General features: G+C 36.6%; 1 protein-coding gene across 1 annotated transcript in view; it reads left to right on the top strand.

The window, feature by feature from the left end:
* Positions 1-27,239, top strand: part of galntl6 (polypeptide N-acetylgalactosaminyltransferase like 6) — a 385,099-nt gene that overhangs the window by 331,898 nt on the left and 25,962 nt on the right. The window contains exons 5-6 of the mRNA XM_034014430.3: positions 4,313-4,498; positions 6,486-6,669. Coding sequence (XP_033870321.1) covers positions 4,313-4,498; positions 6,486-6,669 — 370 coding nt within the window. The remainder of the gene's footprint in view (positions 1-4,312; positions 4,499-6,485; positions 6,670-27,239) is intronic.

Below are 27,239 nucleotides of genomic sequence, written 5' to 3'. Positions count from 1 at the left end.
CACTTTCAATTACCATTAACTAATATTTACCATGTGTAATGTCAAACCATTTTCTCATCCTAGCCAAGTCATGGAAATACATTAATGTATTACATTTTGATATTACATAGGAACGTCAACAGTATTTACTGTATATTGTTTTGAAAAATGTATTTGAAACACAGATTTTTTTTTTTTTATATGCTGATGTCTGCATTAATATTTATATTTATATATTCTGTGCATTTCTCACAGTGGCATTTCTTAACCCCTCAACCGCCGTAAACCTTGAAACTACTAAAAGATGTTAAGAAGCATAATATATTCATGGAAAATGTTACTTTCAGAGTTTTGGTTTGCACTACATACTGTGTGACCACTGCCGTCCATGGGGGTCAAATAAAGTTTCCACGAGGAGATTCTTTCTGTAGAATACATGTACATTTCTAAAATTAATCAATGGCCTAAGACGAATTGATGAATAATGATGGGACCCTATAGTTTGTCCCAGTAAGGGTATTGTGCCAAATAAAATTTAATCCAACCTATAAATTGAATATGTTTCCACAATGTGGCAAAAATATGGATTTTTGGATCACAATGTACACTCACAAAGGCTGACTTATTCAGGCAGTGGTGTAGAAAAAAAATGTCAGCCACTTGTGACTATGTAAACCCACATCCCAAGCTGTTGTTTGCTTCGCTGCCCACCTATATTGTGATTGGGCAGAGTCCTGTCATTTTCACACCAGATTCAGCTTTTGACTCCTTTGATTGGACAATGCGTGAGCACGTACTGTTCAAACTGAGACATCCAAGTCAAAGATGAATATAGACATTATGGCCTCAGGGGACAGGAAAAAATACAAACATAATTGGCAACATATCACTCAAAGGACGAAATGGTTATTGTAGCCTTTGGAAAATAAATTAGTTACAGTATTTAAAACCCAGTTCATTGTTTACAAATCATGCACAAAACGCGCCTTCTCTGGCCACAACATCACATTTAATTTTGAATTTACTGACTTTCCTTGATGAAAACGAATCCACGTCTGGGAGGTTACTAGACATCCTCTGCTTCTGACCAGCTCTGAGGACACCAATTGTTTTAGGCCCGTGCAAATCATGTTTAAACGGCTCTTGTAAAACCAAGATCTATAAGTAATCGACAAGTTTGCAATGAAAAACAGGCGGCTGGACTTGGGGATCTAAACTAAACATCAGGTAAAGTAGATTATTCTTTCTGTTATTTAATTTATATAACTGCATAATGATAACTGCATAGTGGTTCTAAATGTGATTGTGAGGTGAAACGTGGTTTTAATAGGGCGATTTCGAGTACATTGTAAGTTTGGAGAGTAGTTAGTTTTTACTTACAGAAACATTAAAAAAAATTATTACTAGGCTGTCAAGCAGTTAAAAAATTCATCCTGATTAATCTTGAGATTAAAAAAAATAATCTCAGCTAATCTTGGTTTTAATAGGATATTTAATTGATACAATTACTGCATCCATCTAATTTAAGTTTGTTTTGTTACTGATGATATTGTAATGTTGGAATGTATTTTCTATTGTTCTGTCAAATTATTTTATTAATGCTATTAGTGTAGAATTAATACAGCAAAAATGATTAGTTGGAACTCTATTTTGTACTGTGCAGCTAATGCTACTGTAGCTTTAACTGGAAGACCTTACACACTGACATGGCTGCTGAACTGTGGGTAGTTTGGTGGTGTCTTGGAACGAGGGGGAGAGATCGTTACCACGGGATACTTTGAGCAAGTTTCATTGAGCTCTGTATTCTAATGCTATAACTAAAAGCAACAAACCTGTGCCAAAGAAAATAAAGAATATTGCTAAGAGGGACAAGACAGGAGTGTGAATTAATCTCCCCTAATTATTACCCATCTGTAAAAATCTCCATCACCCCCCACCCCCCAAAAGAAAATCCTGGCTACGCCACTGTATTTAGGTATTAGTTTCTTCACACCTTACTGCTTATTACATGTGTTTTTACATTTACAAGCCTACAGTGTACAGGTATACTTACACAATCATATTGCTTTTTAGGCTGCCACTTTGTAATGGCCTCCACAATAACTGCCTTGATTTTGCCTCAATCTTTACCAAATGTTTATCATACACTCTTAAATGTTTCAAGATGCATTTGACTGTAGTCTGATAAACAAATATGTGTAACCTTTCAGGTACGGGATGATAAATATAGTATTTAAAAATGTAAGTGTACATTTTAATGTAAGCAAGAGTGAGAGACAATTGTCTGTGGTTGGATCATTCATTTTTTAACATACATAAATTATCTGACCCATCTTATCACATTAAACATCCTTTATAAAAGTTTACCATAGTAAATGGTAAACTATGGTAAATGCTTTTTATAACCATTTAAAAAGCACAGGGAAACCACAAATGTACGGTGGTAAACTTTTGTAAGGGCTATGTATTCAAAAACAGTTTAGGCCAGATTTATGCTATGAGGTATGGCCTTAAATTAAGAAGTTCCTTACTTTTTTTGTAATAAAACGTATTTATAAGTGCTAGGACAGTATATTTTTGTACAGTATATACCTTACTAGCAGGCATAATGAAGATTTTTTTTAAGCCATCTTTTTTTATACTACCATGCCAATTTAATTCTGTCCACTTTATCTGTTAGAATTTGACCTATATCAAGGAGATGAATCCTAATTTGTCTTTACAAGACAAATCTGCAAGTTGAAAGAGCATACATGAAAAATATGATATGAAATTGCTCTTTCTATTACTAAACTTTTTTCACATTATTGCCACGCAATTTCCACGGTGGAAGACCAAATTGTGCATGCATGTCTGGCAATCTGCTGTATCTTTCTTGAATATTGAGTAAATATATTCTTTATGAATAATATTTAACCTTATCACCATTTATTTATTATAAATGCTGAAAAAAACAAAGTTATGTAAAGCTGCTATTATCAGTACACACATCATCTACTGGTAATTACATGTACTTATACAAGTGGTTAATAAATACCAATCTGAAATTTTGTCCTTGTTAACTATATATTACCATGATCTTATGTATTTAGCTTTCAAATGGTTTTTAGTATGTCAAAGTTAATATCACTTTGAAACCTGGAAAATTGGCCCAATCTGCTATTCAATAAAAGTATTATTTCAATTGCTGTTTTGATATTAGCGTTCCTACGTTCTGTCCTATACATAGTCCCCACTCTTCCTCCCCGCTGATCTCTCTATCTCTATTCCTCTTGAATCCACCACCCTCCTCATCAGAAACTCTGTGTCACCCTCGACCCCTCCCTCTCCTAGTCTCAGCACATCTCTACTCTGACTCGTTCCCGTCGCTTCTTCCTCAGCAACATCCTCTGCAACTCCCTCCTGGCCGGCCTCCCTGCCTGCTATCCGTCTGGTCCAGCTCAACCAACACTCTGCTGCTCGCCTTGTCTTTTCCCTTCCTCGTTTCTCCCACGCTACTCCGCTGCCTCCACTGGCTCCCTATCGCCACTCGCATCCAATTCAAAACTCTTGTACTCACCTATCACTGTCTTGACCTTTCTGCTCCCTCCTATCTCCAGACTGTTATTTCTCCCGACACCCCCTCTCGGCCCCTCCGCACCTCCGCTACCGGCAGATTAGCAGTACCGTCCCCTCTGCTACACGCTTTCAGAGCCCGCTCCTTCTCCATCCTTGCCCCTCAGTGGTGGAATGACCTACCCACAGATATAAGGACTTCTCAGTCTCTGACCACATTCTGGCACCTCCTCAAGACACACCTGTTCAGACAGCTTCTGTAAACCTCACAACCCTCGACTATACTGGACTATATGGTACCCAATTGTATCAGTACTTGCATCACTTTGTACTTGCACTTAACTGCTCCACTGCTGTATTCTACTACTGCTCTCAATTATAACTATTTTTTGTATCTTGTACTTGATTTTACTCTTAAAGGTAACTGTAATTGCTTTTATCCATTATTATCCATTTATTGTACTTACTAGTTGCTCTTAATGGAATTTACTTTATAAAGCAAATATTTTTACTATAAATGTAACTGCTCGCAGTCAATCGCAAAACATAATTATTTACTGTATTTTTTATTTTCTCTTATTTACTACTGACTTTATTATATCTTATAACTGCTCCTATCTGTAATGTGATATCTTGTAACGACTGTAAGTCGCCCTGGATAAGGGCGTCTGCTAAGAAATAAATAAATAAATAAATAAATAATAGTGGCATCACCTACTCAAGACACATATGTAGAAAAACTACAATAAAACAACATATATGCTCTTTTTGTTTTCAGAACATCTAAAAGATAAGTTAGAAGAATATATGGCAAGATTCCCTAAGGTGAGGATTGTACGAACGAAGAAGAGAGAGGGACTGATTCGAACTCGACTACTGGGCGCTACAGTAGCAAAAGGAGAAGTCTTAACCTTCCTGGATTCCCATTGTGAGGCTAATGTGAACTGGCTGCCACCTCTGCTTGGTAAGTCTGACTGTCAGGTGGGATAAAGGACAGCTTACTTCTCAACCTACACTGCTGACACAGACTGTTTAAAGATAGAGCACCCTTTATTTTATCTTTTTTGTTTGAGAATTTGTTTTCATTGTTAGACCCACAAGAGTCCATAATTTGTGGTGTCTGTGGACAGTACATTGATATATTTGGTATTTACTACTGAATTATGAACTACAGTATAGTTGCATATTTTTGTGGGGTGTGGTTAAGACTTAGTAAACAGAGGAATAGACAATTACGTTTTCAGTCCAAAACACTGTTAATAAATTTTGAGAGTGAATAACTCACATACATAATTTGACTGACAAAAGGCAGCTGTGAAATTTTTTCTTTTTTTTGTCTCTACTGAGACCCTGCGCATTTCAGTTTGGGAGTTCTGTTCAGCCCTCTTATTGGGTAAATCTATCACCAAACATCATATTAGTTAGTGCTTAATCACTGTAAATAAAACAAGCAGGATACAAATATCAACAACAAAAGACTCCTGCTGGGCTATTTCTAATATGCTCTTTAAGTATAGGCCGTTTATTAGGTCAGTGAGAGTTTATTTTTAACAAGTTAAAAAGTCAAAAGAGTAAGATGAATTGCAAGAATATTATGTAAATGAGTTACAGTAGTAAATGCTGATGGTGAATAAATTAGTGATCTAATCCCATTCAATCATGTACTGTACTTTTCGGAAGTATTTCACAGCAGGGCATTCTTTTTTTGTTTGAACTGTTGATTATACTACTCGGCCAACTCTACATATGATATAATGCACTTAGAAAAACATAAGCTATTTAATTACAGTTATTTCTCATAAAGTAAGTTATTGCAATATTCTGTATATCTTTCAATTAGCGAAGAGCATCTCTTTACTCACTTGTAAAAGAAGTGCAATATTAACATGCAGGAGATTCAGACATGTGCTGGCTGTCCATTGTCAGTTATTTGTTGAATTAATTCTGAATATTTCAGTTCATTCAATCTGAAATGTGTCAAGCAAAGGAGCAGGATCTCTCTGTTTTAAAAAGATGGCTTGTTTCATTTTATTTTTTCATTTTTAAATCTAAACAAGGGCTACATCTTTAAATGGTTAATTCTCGGGGCTCCCAAGTGGTGCATCCGGTAAAGGCGCTCCTCGTGGAGTGCAGGATGCGCTCTATAGCCTGGACGTTGCTGGTTCAAGTCCAGGCTATTCCACAGCCCACCGTGGACGGGAGCTCCCAGGGGGTGGCGCACAATTGGCCGAGTGTTGCCCGGGGGTGGGAAGGTTTAGGTCGGCCAGGGTGTCCTCGGCTCACCGCGCATCAGCGACCCCTGTAGTCTGGCCGGGTGCCTGCGGGCTTGCCTGTAAGATGCCCGAGAGCTGCGTTGTCCTCCGATGCTGTAGCTTTTGGGTGGCTGCATGGTGAGTCTCCAGTGTGAAAGAAAGCGGTCGGCTGACGGCACACACTTCGGAGGACAGCGTGTGTTCGTCTTCGCCCTCCCGAGTCAGCGCAGGGGTGGTAGTGGTGTGCTGAGCCTAAAAAATAATTGGACATTACTAAATTGTGGAGAAAATAATAAAAATAACTGGAGACCACTAAATTTATAAAAAAAAAAATGGTTAATTCTCAACAAGTGCAGTTTTTACACTTTACTGACTTTACATTGTGTGTGACAGATCTGGGACAGCTTACCGTAACCGAGTGACAAAGATGTAGATGACGGGGGGTTTGGCAGGGCTCACTGTTGTAAACCTACTTTGGAAAACTTTAATTGTTTCTAATCACTGCTCAGCTGCATGAAGTCTAATTTCAGATATGTGCTCAGTACAGACTGAAAGAGAAGAGTTCCAGGGGGGGATCTGCATTAGACAATCTCTCCTTCCTCCACCAGGAAGCACACAAATGCTTTGGTTTAATATTATGGATGATCTGATTCAAATCTGCCTTTTTTATTCCCCTTCACCATCCTCATTCTCCAACAGACCAGATTGCTCAAAACCACCGAACAATTGTGTGCCCCATGATTGATGTCATCGACCACAACCACTTTGGGTATGAGGCGCAGGCTGGGGATGCCATGCGAGGAGCCTTTGACTGGGAAATGTACTACAAGCGGATTCCCATTCCAGCTGAGCTCCAGAGCACTGACCCCAGTGACCCATTCGAGTAAGTGACTCGGGCTTAAGCACAAAGGATATACAGGCTAAAAAGCTAAAACAAGACACATCCTGCTAAAAAAACTACAATCCCCCCCCCCCCCCCACATCCTAACCCTAACCCTAACCCTAAAACCCCCCTCAGTCATTCACATTGGAGTGCATGTGAAGCAGCCCTCCCAATATTTTATGGACCATTAGACCAATGATATCTTGCAGTGACATTTCTAATGTATTTCTTCAATATCAGTGTGTGGGTGTTCACAATACTGTAGGTGAATGTACTAATTGTGTCTTTTAAGGACTGTATAAATACAATAATACAGAGCCAATTTTCCTGAAGAGCAGTACACAGTATTGTATGTGCTCTCCATTAATAGCTTATCTCAACAAGTGCTTATCAAAAGTTAATTGAAATGCCCTATGGAACAGGAATATAATGCAGTTCATAATGTTGCATTTTCTTTTTTGAAATGCTGAAAATCTACAATTGTTGTTGAAATCATTGGAAGAATGTGTTGTATATAGTGGGGTATCATTAATACTTTACAAACAATAACAAAACAATTCCTCAGATAGTTACTCATGATCAGTGTTTTGCACCATTGACAATCTATAACTCAGTGAGCACTAAAACACAGCAGTAATGTAAAGGCAAAAAATGAACTAGATGAAAATGAAAATCTTTCTCAGGATACACTGCTATAATATTAGAAAATAAAAAATTCACTTTAAAAGTGTATATACCAGTATATGTTTAGCAAGCCCATTTTAAAATGGCCTATATAAAAACTGCTGTTCAAAAGTCTGACATTTTGGGGCGGGGGGGTTTATACTACCATAGAATCAACTTGCTTTAATACTACCATAGAATCAACCTGCACCATCTACAGAACGTCATGTCACTTATACATTTTCTTTTTTTTTTGGATGCTTCTCGTGCCCTCCCTTGGATTGCTTTGCAGTCCCCCCCCCCCCCCCCCCCCCCAAACTAAGCTGTATTAATAACAGTCAAAGTTGTTATAATAGTGGAAAACACTACTGGAGGTTTTGAGTAAATTGTTGATGCTTATAACATCGATATATATATTGTAACTCCTGAATGTGTCTAAGATTTTTGCACAGCAGTGTATATTAAAATAAAATATTAAAATAACTCACAAGGCAATATTCTTTATCAATCTAACACAGTAAAAAAGCCTTACTTTTATCAGAACAAAGACTAACTAGTAATAGGAGCTATAACATTTAAATCACCATTCTTCTAAAACATAAAGTCCAATAGCAATCTCGTCCTGAATGAAGAATTTTATGACGGATTACAAATTGGTTTGCAGAAACCAATGGCCTGTACAAGTTAACCAAAGGTTTTCTCTCTCCTACAATACCTCAATTTTCAAACAGTACACTAATGGGAACTTCATACACATCAAGGACAAAATGGATTCTGTGTTGTCGTGAAGGAAGATTGAGTACAATTATGGATTGCAGTCAATTAGTGAAAGCAATTTAGAACAGGCTTGCAAAAAATGGATAATACAGTTTGGCTATCAACTTTGAAGCAGTTTAAAACTTTAGTGCTCAGAGTATGCTTGGAGTCTCATCCATAATAAACCTCTTTCTCAAAATCTTTTTCAATGTCTTCAGTGTTGCCTGTTACCATGACCATTGTTGCCTGGTACCATGACCATTTTGTAAAATGTGTCTTATCTTGTATTTATAAAAAGCTAATTGAGATGCATCTTTTATAAGATCTTGTCCACATCATTTATTTGTTACCAATCTTAGGCTGTTGGTAACCAAAATGGATTTTGAATTTCAGAAATAACAAATATTTATTATAATATTTATTAAAATAATATCAGTATCATAAATAGGGCTCTTTGTTTTTGGTTTTTACTGATTTTCACATATAAATTCCTGCTTTTTAAAAATGATCTTGCATAAACTTGGTCCTCCAGACGCAGTACCACTTGAAACCGCTAGTAGTGCAAATTCTTTTTTAATGTGTGATTGTGCTTGAGCAGGTTTGCAATGTCAGGTTTGCTTGGGCACCAAGATTAGCATAAGACATGTTAATAATGACATACTGTAATGTATAGGCAGTGTATATTGGGCCGTGACAGGTCCTGGACTGAGTTCTGCTGTTAGACCTTGCTGATTTGGCGATCCATGGACATTATTTATGTGATGTGTAGGTTTTTCAGTCCGGCTTTCTACTGATTTTTTTATTTTATTTTACCGGCATTGTAGCAGTGTTCTGACAATCTGCGCTTCCCGGTGGCATAGATGCAGGTTACCGATTCGTTCACTACAAAAATATCCAGGAGTATCCAATCTGAACGTGTATTTAATGAAAACAATTTTAAAAATTCCTCTTGTCATTTCTGCCCAGAGGATAACTAGAGATAAAGGCAACATGGTTTTGAGTAGATTATATTATTTTAGGGGGGGGGGGGGGGTTGGGGGGGACGTGGATGGTCAGAACACCGGCACTATTCTCTTCGCTACTTAAGCAGGGCTTGCTCGTTGAGAAATACTAGTAGAACAGGATGCTGCTTACATTGCTTGAAATATGTGAAATATGTTTTCGTTGACTGCAAGTAAAAAACAAAACAAAAAAAAAAAACATTATTGAGCAGGATATTGAAGGCATGACAAGTTGTATTTCTGTATGTAAATTATCATACAGTTAAGGGTCAGAGTACCTCAGGCTTTCAGGGAAAAAAAAAAAAAAAAACATTGGAGCCTGAAGCCTTTGAAAGCCCTGGGCTGAGTAATATTATTTAACAGGAAAAAATGAATTTGGCAAAAATCCAACTTTCCTCCAACTTTTCTATGAAACTCGCATTGTTAACACAATGTTAAATCCTAAGTGTAGAGTTTAGTGTTGGTGTAAATTACGTGTTATTAAGATTATAAAGCTTGGATCTCGAAGAGCAGTTATGGATACGTTATACTTAACATATTAAAAAAAACAAAATTCTTCCAGATTTGTCATCCTTAACCGTTATTATGTGTATATAATCAATAACATTTGCGGATTATAAAAAAAATACAACATATTTACAAAAATATAGTGAAACAAGATACACCTGTATCGCTGTAAAAGATACAGCTACAGGTCTCATTGCGCTCGTGCAGCATAGCTTCGAAGCACCCAAACAAAAACCCTAACCGTAAAACTAACCCCTAACCCTAAACCTAATTCTGTTAATATTATTTGAAGGATTCAGAACTATAACCAACGGAAAGCGATATCTTGCATCTGAATGTGTCAAGTGCATCGACCCACAGACGTCATAAATGACATATATGAATCGACCAATCAGCGAGGATTGCGAGCCTACTATACACTTCAATCAATATTGAGTGGTGGCATTATTCTGCTGTTTTTAGAAGTGGGCTGTAATTTGTGTGTAAAGTGTATCTGCACTTATTTTGGTCTCCTTTATGAAGTGTGTTTTTTCACAAGTTTAAAGTAGTGATGAGTGCATTTGCGGAATATTGTATTGTTGTACCTAATACCATTCTGTTTAACTCAAACATGTACAGTATAATTCTGGTTACTTCATCATTGCAATATGGTTGTGGCATGATTGTGTTTTGCTTAAATGTACAATTAATTTGTGTTTTTATTATGGCAGAAGCTGCATGAATTTCAGTTTATATTTCGCCTATATATGAAAGGTCTTGATTGTTATTAATATTAGCCCAACCACAGTGGTGATAATGTGAGTTTTAACACTGCTGTGTTTAAATGTTGAATTTCATTGAGACGCTTAAAATATAAGAGGCGATTGGTCAGTTGTTGAATACACGTTACTAAATAACGGTAAACACATTGAACAAGTACAGTATGTTGACTTTTATTTGCATTTTCACAACGTACAGTACAGTACCAAAATGATGACATTGTTGAGAATTGTAAATACCGATGTTTCCCAAACGTCACTGACCTGATTTTTTTCCCCACTGATTTTCTAGCGGTTTTCAACTGTAAAAATAAACACAGACAATTCCGGGGAATTGAATAAAATAAAATAAAAACTGAAATGAGGAACAACAATCTTAAGACACCAGAGCAACTGTTCTATAGAAACCACTAGCTGTCACCTTCCGGAAATGTGGTGTTAATGTAGTCAGTGCAGCGAGTTTAGCATACTGTAGGATAAAAAATAAAAAGGATGATGCTCTTTTTGGGGAGGGTGCAAACTTAAATTCAAAAGAGAAGGAGGTTCCAGCACAAATAAGTTGTACTGTACCATGGCACTAGACCTACCTGTAGTACATTATTGCTGACATCGAGACGGCTTAAGTATGTTATGGTGCTGGACTCTGACCTTTCATTAGCAGTAGTCTCAGAACAGGACTCTTTGAACAAAAAATCCCAACACCAGTTAGAGAAAGTACCACTCGGCCTGAAGTAAGCTGCATTCTACCACTTCAGAGATTTAGGTGAGTTGAACACACTCAGCAGATGTCTGTCTGATGAAAGATTGCTGCAACCAATGCATTTGGCAGCCTATACTAAACCTTAAACAGGGTAAGGAACAAAGAGGATATACAGATGCTCCCAAATAGGCTTACAGAAGCAGAAATGCAGTATCATTTAAAGGTATACAACAGCTAGGATAAACGTTGAGTCTTCCTGAGAAGAATCTGTGCACAAAAAGTTTCAAAAAGATTACCTTCTACTTTGTTATTATTATTGTTATGTCTGGTATATAGAGCAACAAGCTACTGATGACTTCTGTAAGGAAGATTTTTTTTTTTTAAATCACAGTTCTCTGGCAAAAAAGTCCTCAGTTTGACCCACTGTAAAAGGATTGCAGACAAGCGCCTGAGATGAATTCATAACATATTTTAGCAGAGTATTGTTTCAAAGGGTTACAGTTCTCCTACAAAATGTAATTTGGTTCTGTAATTTGTACTAAAGTAAGCGTCCCACTACTGCCTTCAAATTATTGGGCTCACATCCCCACCTGCTGGTGAAAGTACACCTTGTGTTTAGGACTGGAAACTTAATTGTCTCTTCCTCTGTTAACTAAGTCTCTTAACCACACCTCACAGAAATATACAACTATACTGTAGTTCATAATTCAATAATAAGACTGCAGGTCTCCCTGGAGAGTATGGGTAAACCCAGAAGATAAATGATACGTGAAGGGATATTGTATTTTACAGTAAGTGACCTTGAATTCATTAAAAGAAAACAGATTTCAAGATTATCCCAATAATCCTTCATTGTTAGGGGGTTGTTATTCATATCATGAAGGTGGTACAATTACAGAGGCTGGGAAACCATTTTTTTTTTTTAATAATTGCGTATTGTAGAGTGTGTGAAGATTTATGGAAGGAGTAAGCAGGCCTTTATCAATGTATGTTAATGCACATTCTCAGTATCTATTTTTGTTTCTAATGGAAATTAATCTCATAGCAAACCGAATAAAATTTAGAATTTCTATGTACATACAGTACTGTGCAAAAGTTTTAGGCAGGTGTGAAAAAATGCTGTAAAGTAAGAATGCTTTCAAAAATAGACATGTTAATAGATTATATTTATCAATTAACTAAATGCAAAGTGAGTGAACAGAAGAAAAATCTACATCAAATCAATATTTGGTGTGACCACCCTTTGCCTTCAAAACAGCATCAATTCTTCTAGGTACACTTGCACAAAGTCAGGGATTTTGTAGGCATATAGTCCGGTGTATGATTAAACAATTATACCAAACAGGTGTTAATGATCATCAATTCAATATGTAGGTTGAAACACAATCATTAACTGAAACAGAAACATCTGTGTAGGAGGAATAAAACTGGGTGAGGAACAGCCAAACTCAGCTAACAAGGTGAGGTTGCTGAAGACAGTTTACTGTCAAAAGTCATACACCATGGCAAGACTGAGCACAGCAACAAGACACAAGGTAGTTATACTGCATCAGCAAGGTCTCTCCCAGGCAGAAATTTCAAGGCAGACAGGGGTTTCCAGATGTGCTGTCCAAGCTCTTTTGAAGAAGCACAAAGAAACTGGCAACGTTGAGGACCGTAGACGAAGTGGTCAGCCAAGGAAACTTACTGCAGCAGATGAAAGACACATCATGCTTACTTCCCTTCGCAATCGGAAGATGTCCAGCAGTGCCATAAGCTCAGAATTGGCAGAAAACAGTGGGACCCTGGTACACCCATCTACTGTCCGGAGAAGTCTGGTCAGAAGTGGCCTTCATGGAAGACTTGCGGCCAAAAAGCCATACCTCCGACGTGGAAACAAGGCCAAGCGACTCAACTATGCACGAAAACACAGGAACTGGGGTGCAGAAAAATGGCAGCAGGTGCTCTGGACTGATGAGTCAAAATTGAAATATTTGGCTGTAGCAGAAGGCAGTTTGTTCGCCAAAGGGCTGGAGAGCGGTACACGAATGAGTGTCTGCAGGGAACAGTGAAGCATGGTGGAGGTTCCTTGCAAGTTTGAGGCTGCATTTCTGCAAATGGAGTTGGGGATTTGGTCAGAATTAATGGTCTCCTCAATGCTGAAAAGTACAGGCAGATACCTATCCATCATGCAATACCATCAGGGAGGCATCTGATTGGCCCCAAATTTATTCTGCAGCATGACAACGACCCCAAACATACAGCAAAAGTCATTAAGAACTATCTTCAGCGTAAAGAAGAACAAGGAGTCCTGGAAGTGATGGTTTGGCCCCCACAGAGCCCTGATCTCAACATCATCGAGTCTGTCTGGGATTACATGAAGAGAGAGAAGCAACTGAGGCTGCCTAAATCCACAGAAGAACTGTGGTTAGTTCTCCAAGATGTTTGGGCCAACCTACCTGCCGAGTTCCTTCAAAAACTGTGTGCAAGTGTACCTAGAAGAATTGATGCTGTTTTGAAGGCAAAGGGTGGTCACACCAAATATTGATTTGATGTAGATTTTTCTTCTGTTCACTCACTTTGCATTTTGTTAATTGATAAATATAATCTATTAACATGTCTAGTTTTGAAAGCATTCTTACTTTACAGCATTTTTTCACACCTGCCTGAAACTTTTGCACAGTACTGTATATCTAGCAAGTCCACAGTGTAGATTGTTAGTACTGTATCTTGTTAAACTATATGTGATAAATGACTAAGTACTAAAGGACAGTGATATTCTGCAAATATGATAATGTGCTCTCTGAATTTGACTTGCATAGCCAGTTTAAGGTGCCAGAACCTACATGCTCAATAATGTTTGTTTTTTTTAATTGCCTGAGCATTTAAAAAAGGGCCTATAGTCAGCAGTCCAACCATAATAAGGTCAAAAATTAGCATTATACATGACACAAATGCATCCCCTAACTTGGTAAAACATACCTCTCAGTTCCTGATTTCAATGTGCCTATCTGCATTGTTATCAACACAAAAAATTCCCAGTTTTAATTTGCCTTCATCCAGCTGATTTCCATCCCTAACCCATGCGAGTTTAAAAGACCAATTCAGCCTCTAGTCAAGATCTCCAACTCGCCTTCCTGATCAGAATGTTTTTAACATTTGTATCTCATACAAATGTGATTAGATGGCAATTTGCTAACATTTCCTCATTGATTCTGGTGGATATACAGTATATCATGATCTAAGACTGTATCGGGATCCCGCCCTGGTTGCCACGGGAAAGTTAACATGTGTGTGTTCCAGTCATAATTGCAGCAGAGAATGATGGTCAGTGAAGACATCATAAAATAACATGGGTGATCAAAACAAATTACATACATTTAATACATTAATACATTTAAATGTAATCTTGATTTCTTGAATCAAAAAGGTATGTATTTTTACTTGAAAATAAGTCATTATAAGGAAGATTTATCTTTGAACATAATAGTCATATTCCCCTTTTGTTTGTTGCTATTTCAGTTCAGTAGGTTATAAGGAAACATCAAAAATTCATAAAAATTATTTAATTTAATCCAATGTTGATGAACTTTGATTGTTTAAAACGTACTGCAAGCCTGCCCTGGAGATGCTGAGTGAAACCATCTGCTCAGTGAGACAGGAGCATTGTTCAAATGCAGTGATCTTTTTCTTCTCTATTTCAGTTTCTGTTTCTATTTAATTTTATAAATGTTTTCAATGCAAGTTCACTTTCAGTTTGGCTATGAATGTTATTATCAATTTCTATTTTTAGTGTTTTAACAGTAGATCCTATTTTAGTTTCAGTTTCATTAATATCAGTTTCAGTTTCATATATTTCACTTTGTCAATCATTTCTGTTTCTGTTGCTTTTTTCTATGACTTATGAAAACCACAATAATAACAACACAAACATGCACTATTTAATAGCGGCATTGCCCTGTCCATGCGTAGCACAAGCTGACTGCTAATCCTAGCAGAGCCTGGGACCTTGAACTTGAAGTCAAGTTTCCCACAGAAATCATTAAAGACTGGTTGTTCACACAATCTAATTGGTAGGCCAGTATCCACAAACAAATTCACCAAAGCTTCTGTTTTTTTTTATTTTTTATTTTTTATTTTTTTTATATTCAACCAACTCGGTTCTCTACAGCTCTGCTCATTTCATCCACGATGTGATTGTCTGAAATCCACCTGAAATGGAGATACTCTAAACCGAATGTTTCTTTGTACGGATTTGAGCCTGCTTTCTACTTGTGTCCCTTATTTCTACTTTTAACACCTCTTTGTGGCAACTGTTAAGGTGTGTTTTGAGGTTAGTGGAAGTCTTGCATTTGAGCTCCACTCCGCATATCATGCTCTTAGTTTCGTCACATTCGGGGCTCATTAAAACAATACATTTGCTTTTATCGTCAATACTAGTGTACTGAAAGTAGTCCCTCACAGAACTTTCACACTTATGTCCAGCGCTTGTTGTTGGTGTGGAAGGCAAACTCATTGAAGAACAGCCACTATTTTTTTTACACGTGTAACTCGACAAGTTCTGATACACAAAACGCATTGAACTACTCCCAAGTGAACTTGCACCATTTGGCCTGTCTTAGTACGGACAACTCGTATATCATTATGTTCACTGACCTAGGAATCACTCAAATGAGAAATGGTGATATTAAATAATAATTTGTTCCCTGCTTGCTAGCCATGAAAAACACATTCAGCATTATTATTATTTCTATTTCATTTTTGTTGTGTAAATTTCTATTTAAGTTTTTTTTTGTTTGTTTTTCTAAATTCCATTTCAGTTTCTACTACTGTTAACATAATCAATTATTTCTCGTTTTTTATCCATTTCAGTTTCTGTAAATCCAAACATCTCAAATCAAAACAAACATTACTTGTATATCTGTTTGAGATGATCTCAGTGTCTGCTACATTCTCTTGATTAATAGTGGTAGTGTGCTGGCAATTCAAATACCCCCATAGGCTTCCAAGCTCTACTCACATAAGAACTCTTCTGGGAGTGCTTGAGGCTGACCTTGACAATTAACGAACTAGAATGGCAGACTAGTCCTCAGTCCAAAGCAATAGTACATACAGGAGTTGTGTTCCCAGAATTTAATAAAATAAAATTTTGCCTTACGATAGGTAATAATTCATTTCCATTTAAGGTCAATTTCCTATCCAGTTCCAAGTTTATTTGAGCCTAATATTGTTAATATTTTATCTACACATCGTATGTGCCTGTATGCACAAAGAAAGGGATGTCAGGTTATGGGCCAGGTTATCCCTAAAAGTATTATTGAAAGGAAAGCTCTATACTATACTATGCTAATACGGTAACTCCCCCCAAAGAAAGATATTCATCATTTTAGTCACAGACTAAGATTGTTTAATTGAAGATTGTTGAAATAAATTGTTACATATAGAGGTAGGAGTTTTCTAGGTGCTCTACTTGTGGTTAAGGCTATGGGCTATGGTATAGGCTGCCAATTTGTGCTGAGATACGCTCAAAGGATACCCGAAAGAATAGTCAGAGTTCATTTTACAAGAGGTTTGCATTGCTGTTGCGTTACATTGATTTGGTTTTACTAGATTCTCTGTTTTAAAAGAGCTTAATTTTCAATACCCTTTTTATTCAGATTGTAATCATCAGCGTGGCAATTTCTTTATTCATGTAGGGAGCTGTCAGTTTTAGGAATATTTTAAATAGGCATTAAGATTGACTGTGAAAACAAAGAGTGTGACATTAGTGTGATAATGTTTTAACTAGTCTGTCTGTTCTCTTGACACAATGCATCAATCTCAGAGTATGAACAACATGCTGCCAACTACTTGTGTGTTGAGAACTGAGCTATAGCGCCTGTGGCTAGTAAAACAAGTTTAAATCTCAGGCAGTATTAGGAGATTTTCTTACATGTACCTGTTTATAGTGAATATTGTTATGGCAGATCCAAGGAAGATGTCACAGAGGGTCTAACAAGTAAAGAAATTCATTATTTTCAGTTGGGAAATGGCATGTTAGATTTATACATTGCTATGATTAATTCAGGATGAGGGAGTGAAAATGAAATTGTATAGCTCAAGTGGACTTCATATCTCAGGGACGAAAAAAGAGGAAACAGGTAACCCAGTGTGTGTGAGTGTTAAAGGGTACATCAGCACTACATGAAAAATAAAACATAAACTATCCCACCTTGCTGTTCTGAATGTATTTGGTCATTATATAATAATCCCTATGTGCCCAAACATCTGCATAACGCCACACTGCTATGTCCAGAATCACTGTTCTCAAGAATCTCTTCTGAGCCAAAAAAACATGACTTCCTCATGTACCCTCACATGTACTCTGGAAAGTACCGGCACATGCCCAATGAAGCGTTGTATAAGCTATATTACCTCCATGTGGAAACAAACTAGTCTGTGTGACAAACATGGTCCGTCTAATTTTCCATAAGTAACTTGTACCTGCTTTTGTGTAGTAGACATCTTTCACACTGTACATGTTTCTGTCGCATGTTGTATTTTGATGTATTATTATGATTAATGTTGCATTCAATAAAAAAAATCAATAAAAACGTCTGTGCTGTGTAAGTGGTTGCAGGGAAAAGAAAACCCAAGATGGGAGTTGTTCTCATTTCCAACTAATGAAGGGGACCTACCCACAATTATAGCAGCACTGTCTTATTTCAATATACATCCCCAAAGTCTTAGATATAGCTCCAGCTGATTCTGAATGTTTGCAGAATGGACACGTATCAAATAAACTAGCAAATGAGATTTGGAAACAATGTATTTCCTTTCGGAATTAGGTCTTTGAGGATGATCCGACCTAAAAAATAACAAATATTGCATTTTTTCATCCTTCGTATTTGGTTTTCATTTGCATTTCCTGACACAACACATGTACAATCGTCTACACACCGTTGAGTGGGAAAGTCAAATTCAGCCACAAATTCCATCTCCCTATCAGAACAATCTGATGTTGAAATATTGTCTGGCATTATTTCAGACGTTCCCTTTGTACAGTCACACTGTGCTTCTGCGGAAAATTTGAATTTAAACAGTTACTGACACAACTTCGATATTTAACAATGAAAGCGCACGTGCATAATTTATTATACGGTGTAAGGTTCCATTATAATAACAATTGTGGTTCCAATTCAGCCTATAAACCCTCGCAACTTGTGGCAGTGGAACGGTATGTTTTTCATTCCGTTTGTAGATTTTTGCTTGCCATTGTAACTGTATTAATCTGTTTGGCTGTTTTTGTTATTTCTGTATACCCCAAGGTGTCTGATAACAAAAACACCCAAACAGACACAGTTACAATGGCAAGCACTGTTGCCAAGTCTCACGAGAAAAAAAAGCGCCACTGACTTTCAAAACAAGCCCAACCCATTTCAGAGGGAGGGGAGTGGGGGTGTTTATACCAGTTCCATATTTTTTTTTTAATAGTTCTAGGTTTTTTTTTTTTTTTTTTAGTACTAGTTTTTCTTAGTTGAACTGGTGAGGATAAGGATGATTCTAAAGTTCTAATGACTCGCATATACAGTACATTGACACCAGTCAATCGCACAACCTGCGACTCACAGAAAATTAAAGCAACGTTTTAAAAATACAAGCCCAATTCCACTTATTATAAGAAGGATGAAAAAATGCAATATTTATTTTTTTTAGGTCAGATCATTTTCAAAGACCTCATTCCGAAAGGAACTATATCGTTTTCGAATCTCATTTGCTAGTTTATTTGATAGTTGTCAATTCTGCAAACATACTGAATTAGCTGGAGCAATATCCAAGACTTTGGGGACGTATATTGAAATAACACAGTGCTGCTGTAATTGTGGGTGGGTCCCTTCATTAGCTGGAAATGAGAACAACTCCATCATGGTTTCCTTTTCCCGTAACCACTTACACAGCACAGACGTTTTTTTTTATTTTTTATTAAATGCTACATTAATGGTAATAATACATCAAAATACAACATGCGAAGGAAACATGTACAGTGTAAAAAACTAAAGCAGGTACAAGTTCCTTCCTTATGGAAAATACCATGTTTGTCACACAGACTAGTGTGTTCCACACAGTGGTAATATAGTTAATACAACGCTTCATTCGGCATGCGCCGGTACTTTTCAGAGCACATGTGAGGGTACATGCAGAAGTCATGTTTTTGGCTCAGAAGAGATGCTTGAGAACAGTGATTTTGGACATAGCAGTGTGGTATTATGCATATGTTTGGGCACATATGGATTATTATACAATGACTAAATACATTCAGAACAGCAAGGTGGGATAGTTTATGTTTTATCTTTCATGTAGTGTTGATGTACCCTTTAATGTTTACGGTGAACTTCGTGTGTTTAGAAAGACGGGGGTCAACAGACTTATTGATTGGGTAAAACTGGCTTTGTGCACAATGTATACAAAATCTCATAAATAAAATATGTATTTTGTCGCAATCAAAAACAACACAGTAAAAGTCAATTTATCAATTGCAATATATATTTCTAACTTACCACATATAAAGAACTACTTGAAAATATGAAAATCTATAATAAAATAAACATTTCAAAATAAACTAGTGTGTAAACAGGTATGTGTACATACAAAAAAACGTAAAAACGAAAGTTGTTTTTAATTTAAAACGAAAGTATTGTTTTCTCTTGCGTGTGTGTCACTCGGTGGAGCACAGAAACCAGGTTGAGCTGCTGCAGCCTGCTGCTTTGCAGTTTTCTCAATTTCTGATCAAAATGTTTCTGCTGAAGTGCTGTGGCTAGCTTCAAGATGAAATCTCTCCAACTGATATTTTCCCTGGTGCATTCCTTGTACAAAATGAAGGAATTGATGGCTGCCAAGTCCAGTAGAGATAACAACAGGCTTGTATATAAAAATAAAATAGAATATTGTAGGTTATATTCAAAATAAAAACATGTATTGTAAAAGGCAGTCAAAGGTAGAGGGGATTATAACTTTTTTTATGCTTGAAATCTGTCCTTTCAAACACCAACAGGGTATTTAATACGTGTTTTTAAGAAATGTCAAGAACGCACAACCGCTTATCTTTCACACACGCACAGTAATTAAAATTTTAAAAGTGAAAACCGTAAAAATGATGCCATGGTGGTTCTAGTGTTAATAAATGTTAACTGCACCTCTTGATTCTTTAGCGTAACTGTGTGCTGTGCTTTACCATGTGAGATTTCTGCATAAGATAATTAAGGCGAGTTACAGGCTGTGATAACTGAAATTTTGAAATCACTAAAAAGGGTTTAACCATGAAACATGCAATTTAAGGTTTCCCAATAGTGATGGAGTGATTAATTGTATCACGTTGAGCAAAAACATTTCGTAGCTGAACCACTTTAGCAAAGCCTGTGACTGAGTGAGCCCAAAAATCTGACACGCAAAGTGTTGGCACAAAACCTAGAACTATACTGGAATTAGCTTCTGCTAGTGGTGCAATCGGCAGCCTAATTTCGTATCCGATTATCATATATACATTTATGAACGATAATCGATGCATTGACGTTTTATTTTTCAAAATAAAGAGCAAACATTAGTTTGATCCAATAACTAAAAACACACTTGTGCATAATAGTTAAACAAAAAGGCTCAACTTATATTCAAATTAGAACACTTCTTATTATAAAAAAAGAAATACAAAAAGGACTTGTTTTTAACAACTGAAAAGAATATGGGTGCGTCCGGATCAGATGTCCCTTTAACATTGTAATAATAATAAAACATATTATATTTTAACAGAAGCCATTTCTATCTGAACTATGGTTGTTCATTACTGGTAAGCAAAGCAAAACATTTAAATTAATCTCACAAATCCTGACTAATTTAACTATCGTACTAAATTGCCATATAATCCAAACGCAACATGCTTTGAAACAAAAGAAGGTAATCCGTAGATTTAGTAGATTTAAAACAAAAACAAAAAAAACGTATTAATTTAATTTTTAAATCAAGAAAACTTGAATACAATAGGCCTACTTTTGATTTGGCTTGTCCAACGCGAATGTAGAGGCCTAAAGTGAGTATCCTAGCAACGCGCTAATCTACCGTACTAGCACTAAAAGAAGCGCACTATCACACACTCAAGGTTTTAATACAAACCGGCAACAAGGGACTTCAAACTGGGTTCTAATTGGATGCATCGATTCACCAATATGTAATTGAATCTCAGGAAATTTAAGGACAGATGATCAATAATCGATGCATCGATTAATTGTTGCACCCCTAGCTTCTGCACATCTTTTCCACATGGCTGATATTGCCAGGAGTTAAATTGTTAAATGGGCCGTATTCATCTCAAGACAATACAAACAGTGACAAAGAGGTGTTTATGCAGTGTTGAGATTCTTAAATTGATTTTCCTCTACTCTGTTCTTAAAATGTCATATATTATGATTGGAAAACTAAATCTGAATAGTACTATTCTTAAAACTGTGCACGAGTCCAATAACAATTCCAGTATGTTTACAAATTGTGTTTGTGACATTTTTTAAACCTGCCAGTTTGATTCACCTTATTTATATTCAATTTGTGAATTTCTTAATTGTTCTCAGGAATGGTCACTTTGAGGTTGATTAGCACTTTACTCTGACATTAGTGACCTATTGGTACCATTTTAATCTTTGTAATAACATTTTTTGCATGCAAACATTAATGTATGTATTGCAAATTAACATGGCCAAATTGCATCCGATATCTGTCACGAATAAAAGTACCTTTAATGTAACTCTGTGTGCATATTTAACAGAAAGATAGATTGAAATAACTATAGATACAGTATATCCTGCTTGAATATTGATTTGTTTGTTTATTACAAAGCTAGGTTCTCTATAGAGACTGAAGTCATGTCTGATTACTGTAATGGTGGTCAAACTGAAAAGCCACAGGGCAACTCAGTTAACTGTTTTCTGTATCTTTCAAACAAATGGGTGTAAAATTATTCTCTATAGTAAACTTCTCTGGCTTAATCTCCATGGTATGCATTCTTTAGCATTTAATTCCGTGGACCGTGGGTCTGTTCATTGCTTATAGAAAAACAGAACTGGTTATGGTAGGAAAATCAACTATCGATTTCGCTAAGAGAAGTGCAGGTGAATGAAGAAACTAACACAGAGTTGAGCTAGAATCACTTAGATCTGCCATCACAGCTCTGGACTGACGACAACACAGAATGTTCCTCTTGAGACAAAAGAAAAACATTATTCCTTGAAAGAAATTTCACACCCAAGCAATTCCAACTCGGAAGATCATCATAACTTCTTTTACCTATCTAATATTAAAGATACATTGTTAGCTGTTTTGTTTTGTTTTGCTTTGTTGTGTTCATATTGTGCTTGCTTAAAATAAACCTGTTTTTAAAATGGTAACAATTTATGGGTTGTATATCAGAGATTGCTTGAGCATGTATTACTGTACTTTGAAATTAATCCTGTTACAGACATTTAACATAATTTATAATATGTTCCTACTATGTATGGTTGGTTTACAATTGGGTCAGATTAACTAAGCTTCAGCATCTTAGAAAAAAGTGGTCAACCTTCCAAACCTTGATGTTTCATTTCCTCTTTTGGAACCATGTGAGTGGCCAAGGGCCAGGTATTGTTGGTGCAGAGAACAAACTCAAGTCCAATACGTTTTTATTTGTATCCACTATTTACAAACAGGGTTGGGTGAGGACGGGTGGTGGTGCTCAAATCCAGAAAAAAAACGAAATAATAACTAAGCGTGTCCCGAAACAGTCCCGTGGTGTAGGGAGGGTCTGTTTCCTTAGCTTACTTTGTCTGAATAAACAAATAAATAAATACAGCACCCCTGTCATGCTCCTCACTTCTACAGTGCCCCAACACTGACTGCGGCGAGACAGCACACTCCCTTTAGTACCCAGAGCCCCACCCCTTCATTCAGCCGAACACCAATCCCCTAGATGCCAGGTTTTTCTAATACTGGTTGAACGGAGTAGTGGAGACCTGCTCACCCGCCCCCTACTGTCGGGAGGTCGAATTACAGACCGGACCCCCTTCAGCCCATCACAAATCATATAACCTGTTGGGTAAACAAACCACTGGTGCCTTGTCAACAGCTCTTTTCCCTGTGTAGTTGATAATCCATTAGCATGTTGTGGACAGCATGAAATAATGGTAGGACTTGTGCAAGTGTAGACTCACTGTCCACCTCTTAACTGTAGCATATGAAGGACCAGTGACTTGTCTTCATGAAAGGCTTTTGAACCATACATCAAACTAAATTTTCATGTATGTTATACATGTACATGTACTGTCAGCAAAAGCTGGTGAAATAACTAGGGCTTTGTATATGTGAACTTGATGTTGTTGTCCAGTAAACATGTTTGTAATGATACTACTTGAAATGTTTCAGTGGCTTAGCAGTAACCACAACAATGATTTTACATTAACAAGTACCAAGTACCACTGCCATTCCTTTTATCATGGTGTTATTAAAATTAGAGAGAGGCTATTTAAATTAGCCTGGAGTTGTGCTTATACCTAATCATTTTTAATTAGGGTTGTAAATTTGTTTTGCTTTTCCCTTACACAAAAAGAGGGGAGGGGGTGGGAGTACACTGGGGAATTATTGTAAAGTACTGACAGAATTACTATAATTGTTTCATCAGCATTGTAAAGGTAAATGCCCACGTAGGATTTAAAATCAGGTTGCCCAGGCATTCAACACCACTATCAATGAAATCATTGTCTTAGAAACATGTTAGTTAGGAATAAATCTATAACTGCATCACTAGCTGATTAATGGGTGCTGTATCTGAAGCCAATTTGTTCTTAGGATTTTTTCAACATGTACAGTCTGTATTGCTATGAGAGCAGAGATGTACAGAAGCACTGATGTTATTCTGTTATAGGCAGGAATGAAAAATACAAATCTAATTTCATTACTGATAAGTGCTCGCCTCTCTATTACCCTCCATAACTGAGTAAGCCAGTATAGTACGGTGCTTTAATAAATAGGAAGGAAGTAGGCCAGAGCATATTACAGACAGCAAATTGCTTTTGGCGCCCACAGCTGCCCCTTCTGTTCATCCTGTTTGCCGTCTTTTTACAACCTAATTACAGAGTTGTTTTTTTTTCTGGAAATTGGTGCCCATAAGTGACTGTGTAGGATAGGCATGAACCAATACCACCTCCAGTCTTCCACTTGATCACTCCCTCTCTGTTTTTGTACCTTACTGAGTAATGGCTTTATGTAGCTCTTTTAATCCCTGCCAATGGTAAATAATTTAAATATTTCAACTCTCTTTTCTAGTTGCAGAGACAGAGGGGAATGGAATAAGAAGTGCACATTTTAGGTCTAGATTCATGGTGTGGTTGGGGCAACATCATTAGCTGTATGTTTCTGTCGCTTAAAGAAAGTGTAAGGCTTCAAGCAAAAAGAAATGTGCTGATTTTATAAATATTAACTACATATTAAGCTGTAGAATGATATGACTGTATTGTGAGGTAAACAACACTTGACTTTTATATTTATATGAGATCAGATTTTGTGTTGGCTAAGTGTAACATCGTTAAATTCTGCTGAATACTGAAGATGGCTTTTCACACCAAGTGTGCAATTCCTTTACATTCTTTTAAAATGAATATGGTAATTTTCAATACCAAATGCCTACAGTGTGGAGGTAAGCACTGAACTAATGAGCCAAGCTGGTGCCTGCAGGCCTCGTCATATGTTATAATTGGGTGGAAAAAATGTATAAAGTAGATCACCCATGTGGCATGCCTTCAGCAGAGTAAAATACCTTCTGAACTGCGCAGCTTCTTTCTGGTTTTGAATCCTTCATATCCCCCGAATTTAAATGTCACTAACACTTAAAACAAGAATTAAAAATAAGAATAGCACCTGCAACATAATTTCACACAGATATGTTAAACATGATGGAGTGCTGTCCCTTTTTAAATGGAGGATAATAGCAGTCACTGATGATGTACGAAGGACGCAACAGCAGTCCAGTTTATGAAGCTATGGAAAGAAAATAACCCCCAAAGCCATATTCACATATTTGTGTTGCAGAGGTGAAGGTTTACATTAGTGATATCTTATGGTTAGAGCACTCTATGTGTGGAACAACAGTCTTTTAGGCTTGAGGGAACTATAACAAACATCGCCCTCTCTTTTTGTGATGATTCAGTGTTACAGCTATGAATCTGCTCGGAGAATACTACTCACTAACTGTACTGCACCAAAAAACATTATTCTATCCTCCAGATTTGCTGTTGACACCTCATGGCTCTCGTTTTTTTCTGTTTTGTTCATTATTATTTTTTTTTTACATATTTGTTTATTTAATTTTATTTGGACTGCATCTGTATCATATATGTAGATGGTTGGCCGTCCATTGCTTGATCGTAGTCATTTGTTTATAAAAAAAAAGTACTATTACAAAAAGGGAAAACAAAGACCTGCAAAACCTATGAACCAACATTATTATGACCTTAATAGCTAAAACAGCCCTATAGATGGCCTCCTGTTTCTATAGAGGATGTAGTCGTTACAACTGTAATTGAAAGTGCAAACATTATTTTCATCACTGAAGTTTTAGATAAGTCATACCCATGAAACCAGAGCTATTTAAGCTTTATCGTATGTGTCCTCATGTTATGTATGACAAAATGTTATCTTGGCTTCATGGGTTTTAGCTGCGTTGACGCTGAGACACATTTTGGCAGCTGCTTAATGGTGGGCTGCTGCCTATGTAGAAATCCATGTTTAAAATTTAAAGAGGTGTTACTTTAAGTCACTAGGGGCAACTTGTAATTATAGTTAGGTGTATGGAAATTGAAAATGTTATTAGGTTAGGGTTATCCAACACAGCAGTGTTTCAGTTATAATCCCTACCAAATGCATTCAGGTGATAAGTCGGTAAACAAGTCAATGGATGTTTCAAAAATTAATAATGCGATTTATTAAAAAAAAAAACTCACCAAGAAAAAGAATCTGAGATTTAGATTAATAGGCTTTTCTTTACAATGTGTTTTCAACTCCAGTAAGAAATTAAGTTTTAATTATAGCCATTTTATTTGCCAAAAATTTCTGGGATATATGACCAAATTTTGGTGGAAAATGTGGGGGGTATTTAAGGGCAAATGAATACTGTTATACTGCATTTTATCTACTTTATTGAAACATACAAATAAAAATCAAAACATAAATTGTTGCAAAAAAGCAACTTTTGTTTTCTTTCACAAAAACAGAATACCTTTTCAACGGGTGAAAAAGAGTTATTTGTATGTATGTAGGCATGTACGAATTAATGAATGCAAAATAAATGAACTTCTGAGTGTGTGAATACATTTTGATAAAGAGATTTTACTTTAACCACCTACAAGGTCACTCATAGTGACATAGGTTTCTTGGAAATGTAGTTGCATTTGAAATAATTTTAAAAGATGTAAAAAATGTGAACAGTACACTTACAGTGAACTCTTCAGAGGTGTTAAAAATGGCACCACTATAGGAGGACGAAAAGCTGTTGCTAGGCACCGACAGATTCTAGGGTTACCTTATGACCTTTTTAAGCTTAATGCAAAGGTATGTGGGAAAAATGGATCTGGGAAGAGGCACGTATAAGAATTTGAAAGAAGCATGGTGGATAACAAGTAATGAAAGAAAAAAAAATAATACATTTGGTGATGAGGGCAGAACTGATCCCAGATCAGCAGTCATTGGAACAATTTACCTATAGTGAAAAGTGAATGGTTGGTCTGGTACTATTTTCAATGTGATGATGACAGTGAGAACACACTGTGGCCACTACTACAGCTCCCTGCTGCCTCAGTTGCACCTCAAAATGCTTAATTTTAGCTTTATATGCTGTGTGATCCTTTCTGTAATTCAGATGTATATCGCTGCCATGGTGCGTATGGCTTCCTGTGTCATACAACTGTCTCTCTAATTTAGGTAACACAACTGTGCAATTTCTGGTTCTCATTTTCAATTAGTTTTGTATCAAACCCACAGGACACAGCTATTGTTGCAGTGACCTGTAACATAGCATTCTGTGATTCACATTCTTAAATTGTCTTTTTCAATACAGTTTATTTTCTCATCCACTCAGGACAGAATCTTTCCTGATTCTTTTTAGTGCAACAATGTGCAGTGTAAGCACACAACAGTTCACCTTTTTGTCTGCTTTTTGTT

The sequence above is a fragment of the Acipenser ruthenus genome, chromosome 2, assembly GCF_902713425.1.
Source record: "Acipenser ruthenus chromosome 2, fAciRut3.2 maternal haplotype, whole genome shotgun sequence".
In the NCBI taxonomy this organism is placed as follows: domain Eukaryota; kingdom Metazoa; phylum Chordata; class Actinopteri; order Acipenseriformes; family Acipenseridae; genus Acipenser; species Acipenser ruthenus.
The sequence above is the reverse complement of the archived record's forward strand: the minus strand, read 5'-3'. Positions and strand labels throughout refer to the sequence as shown.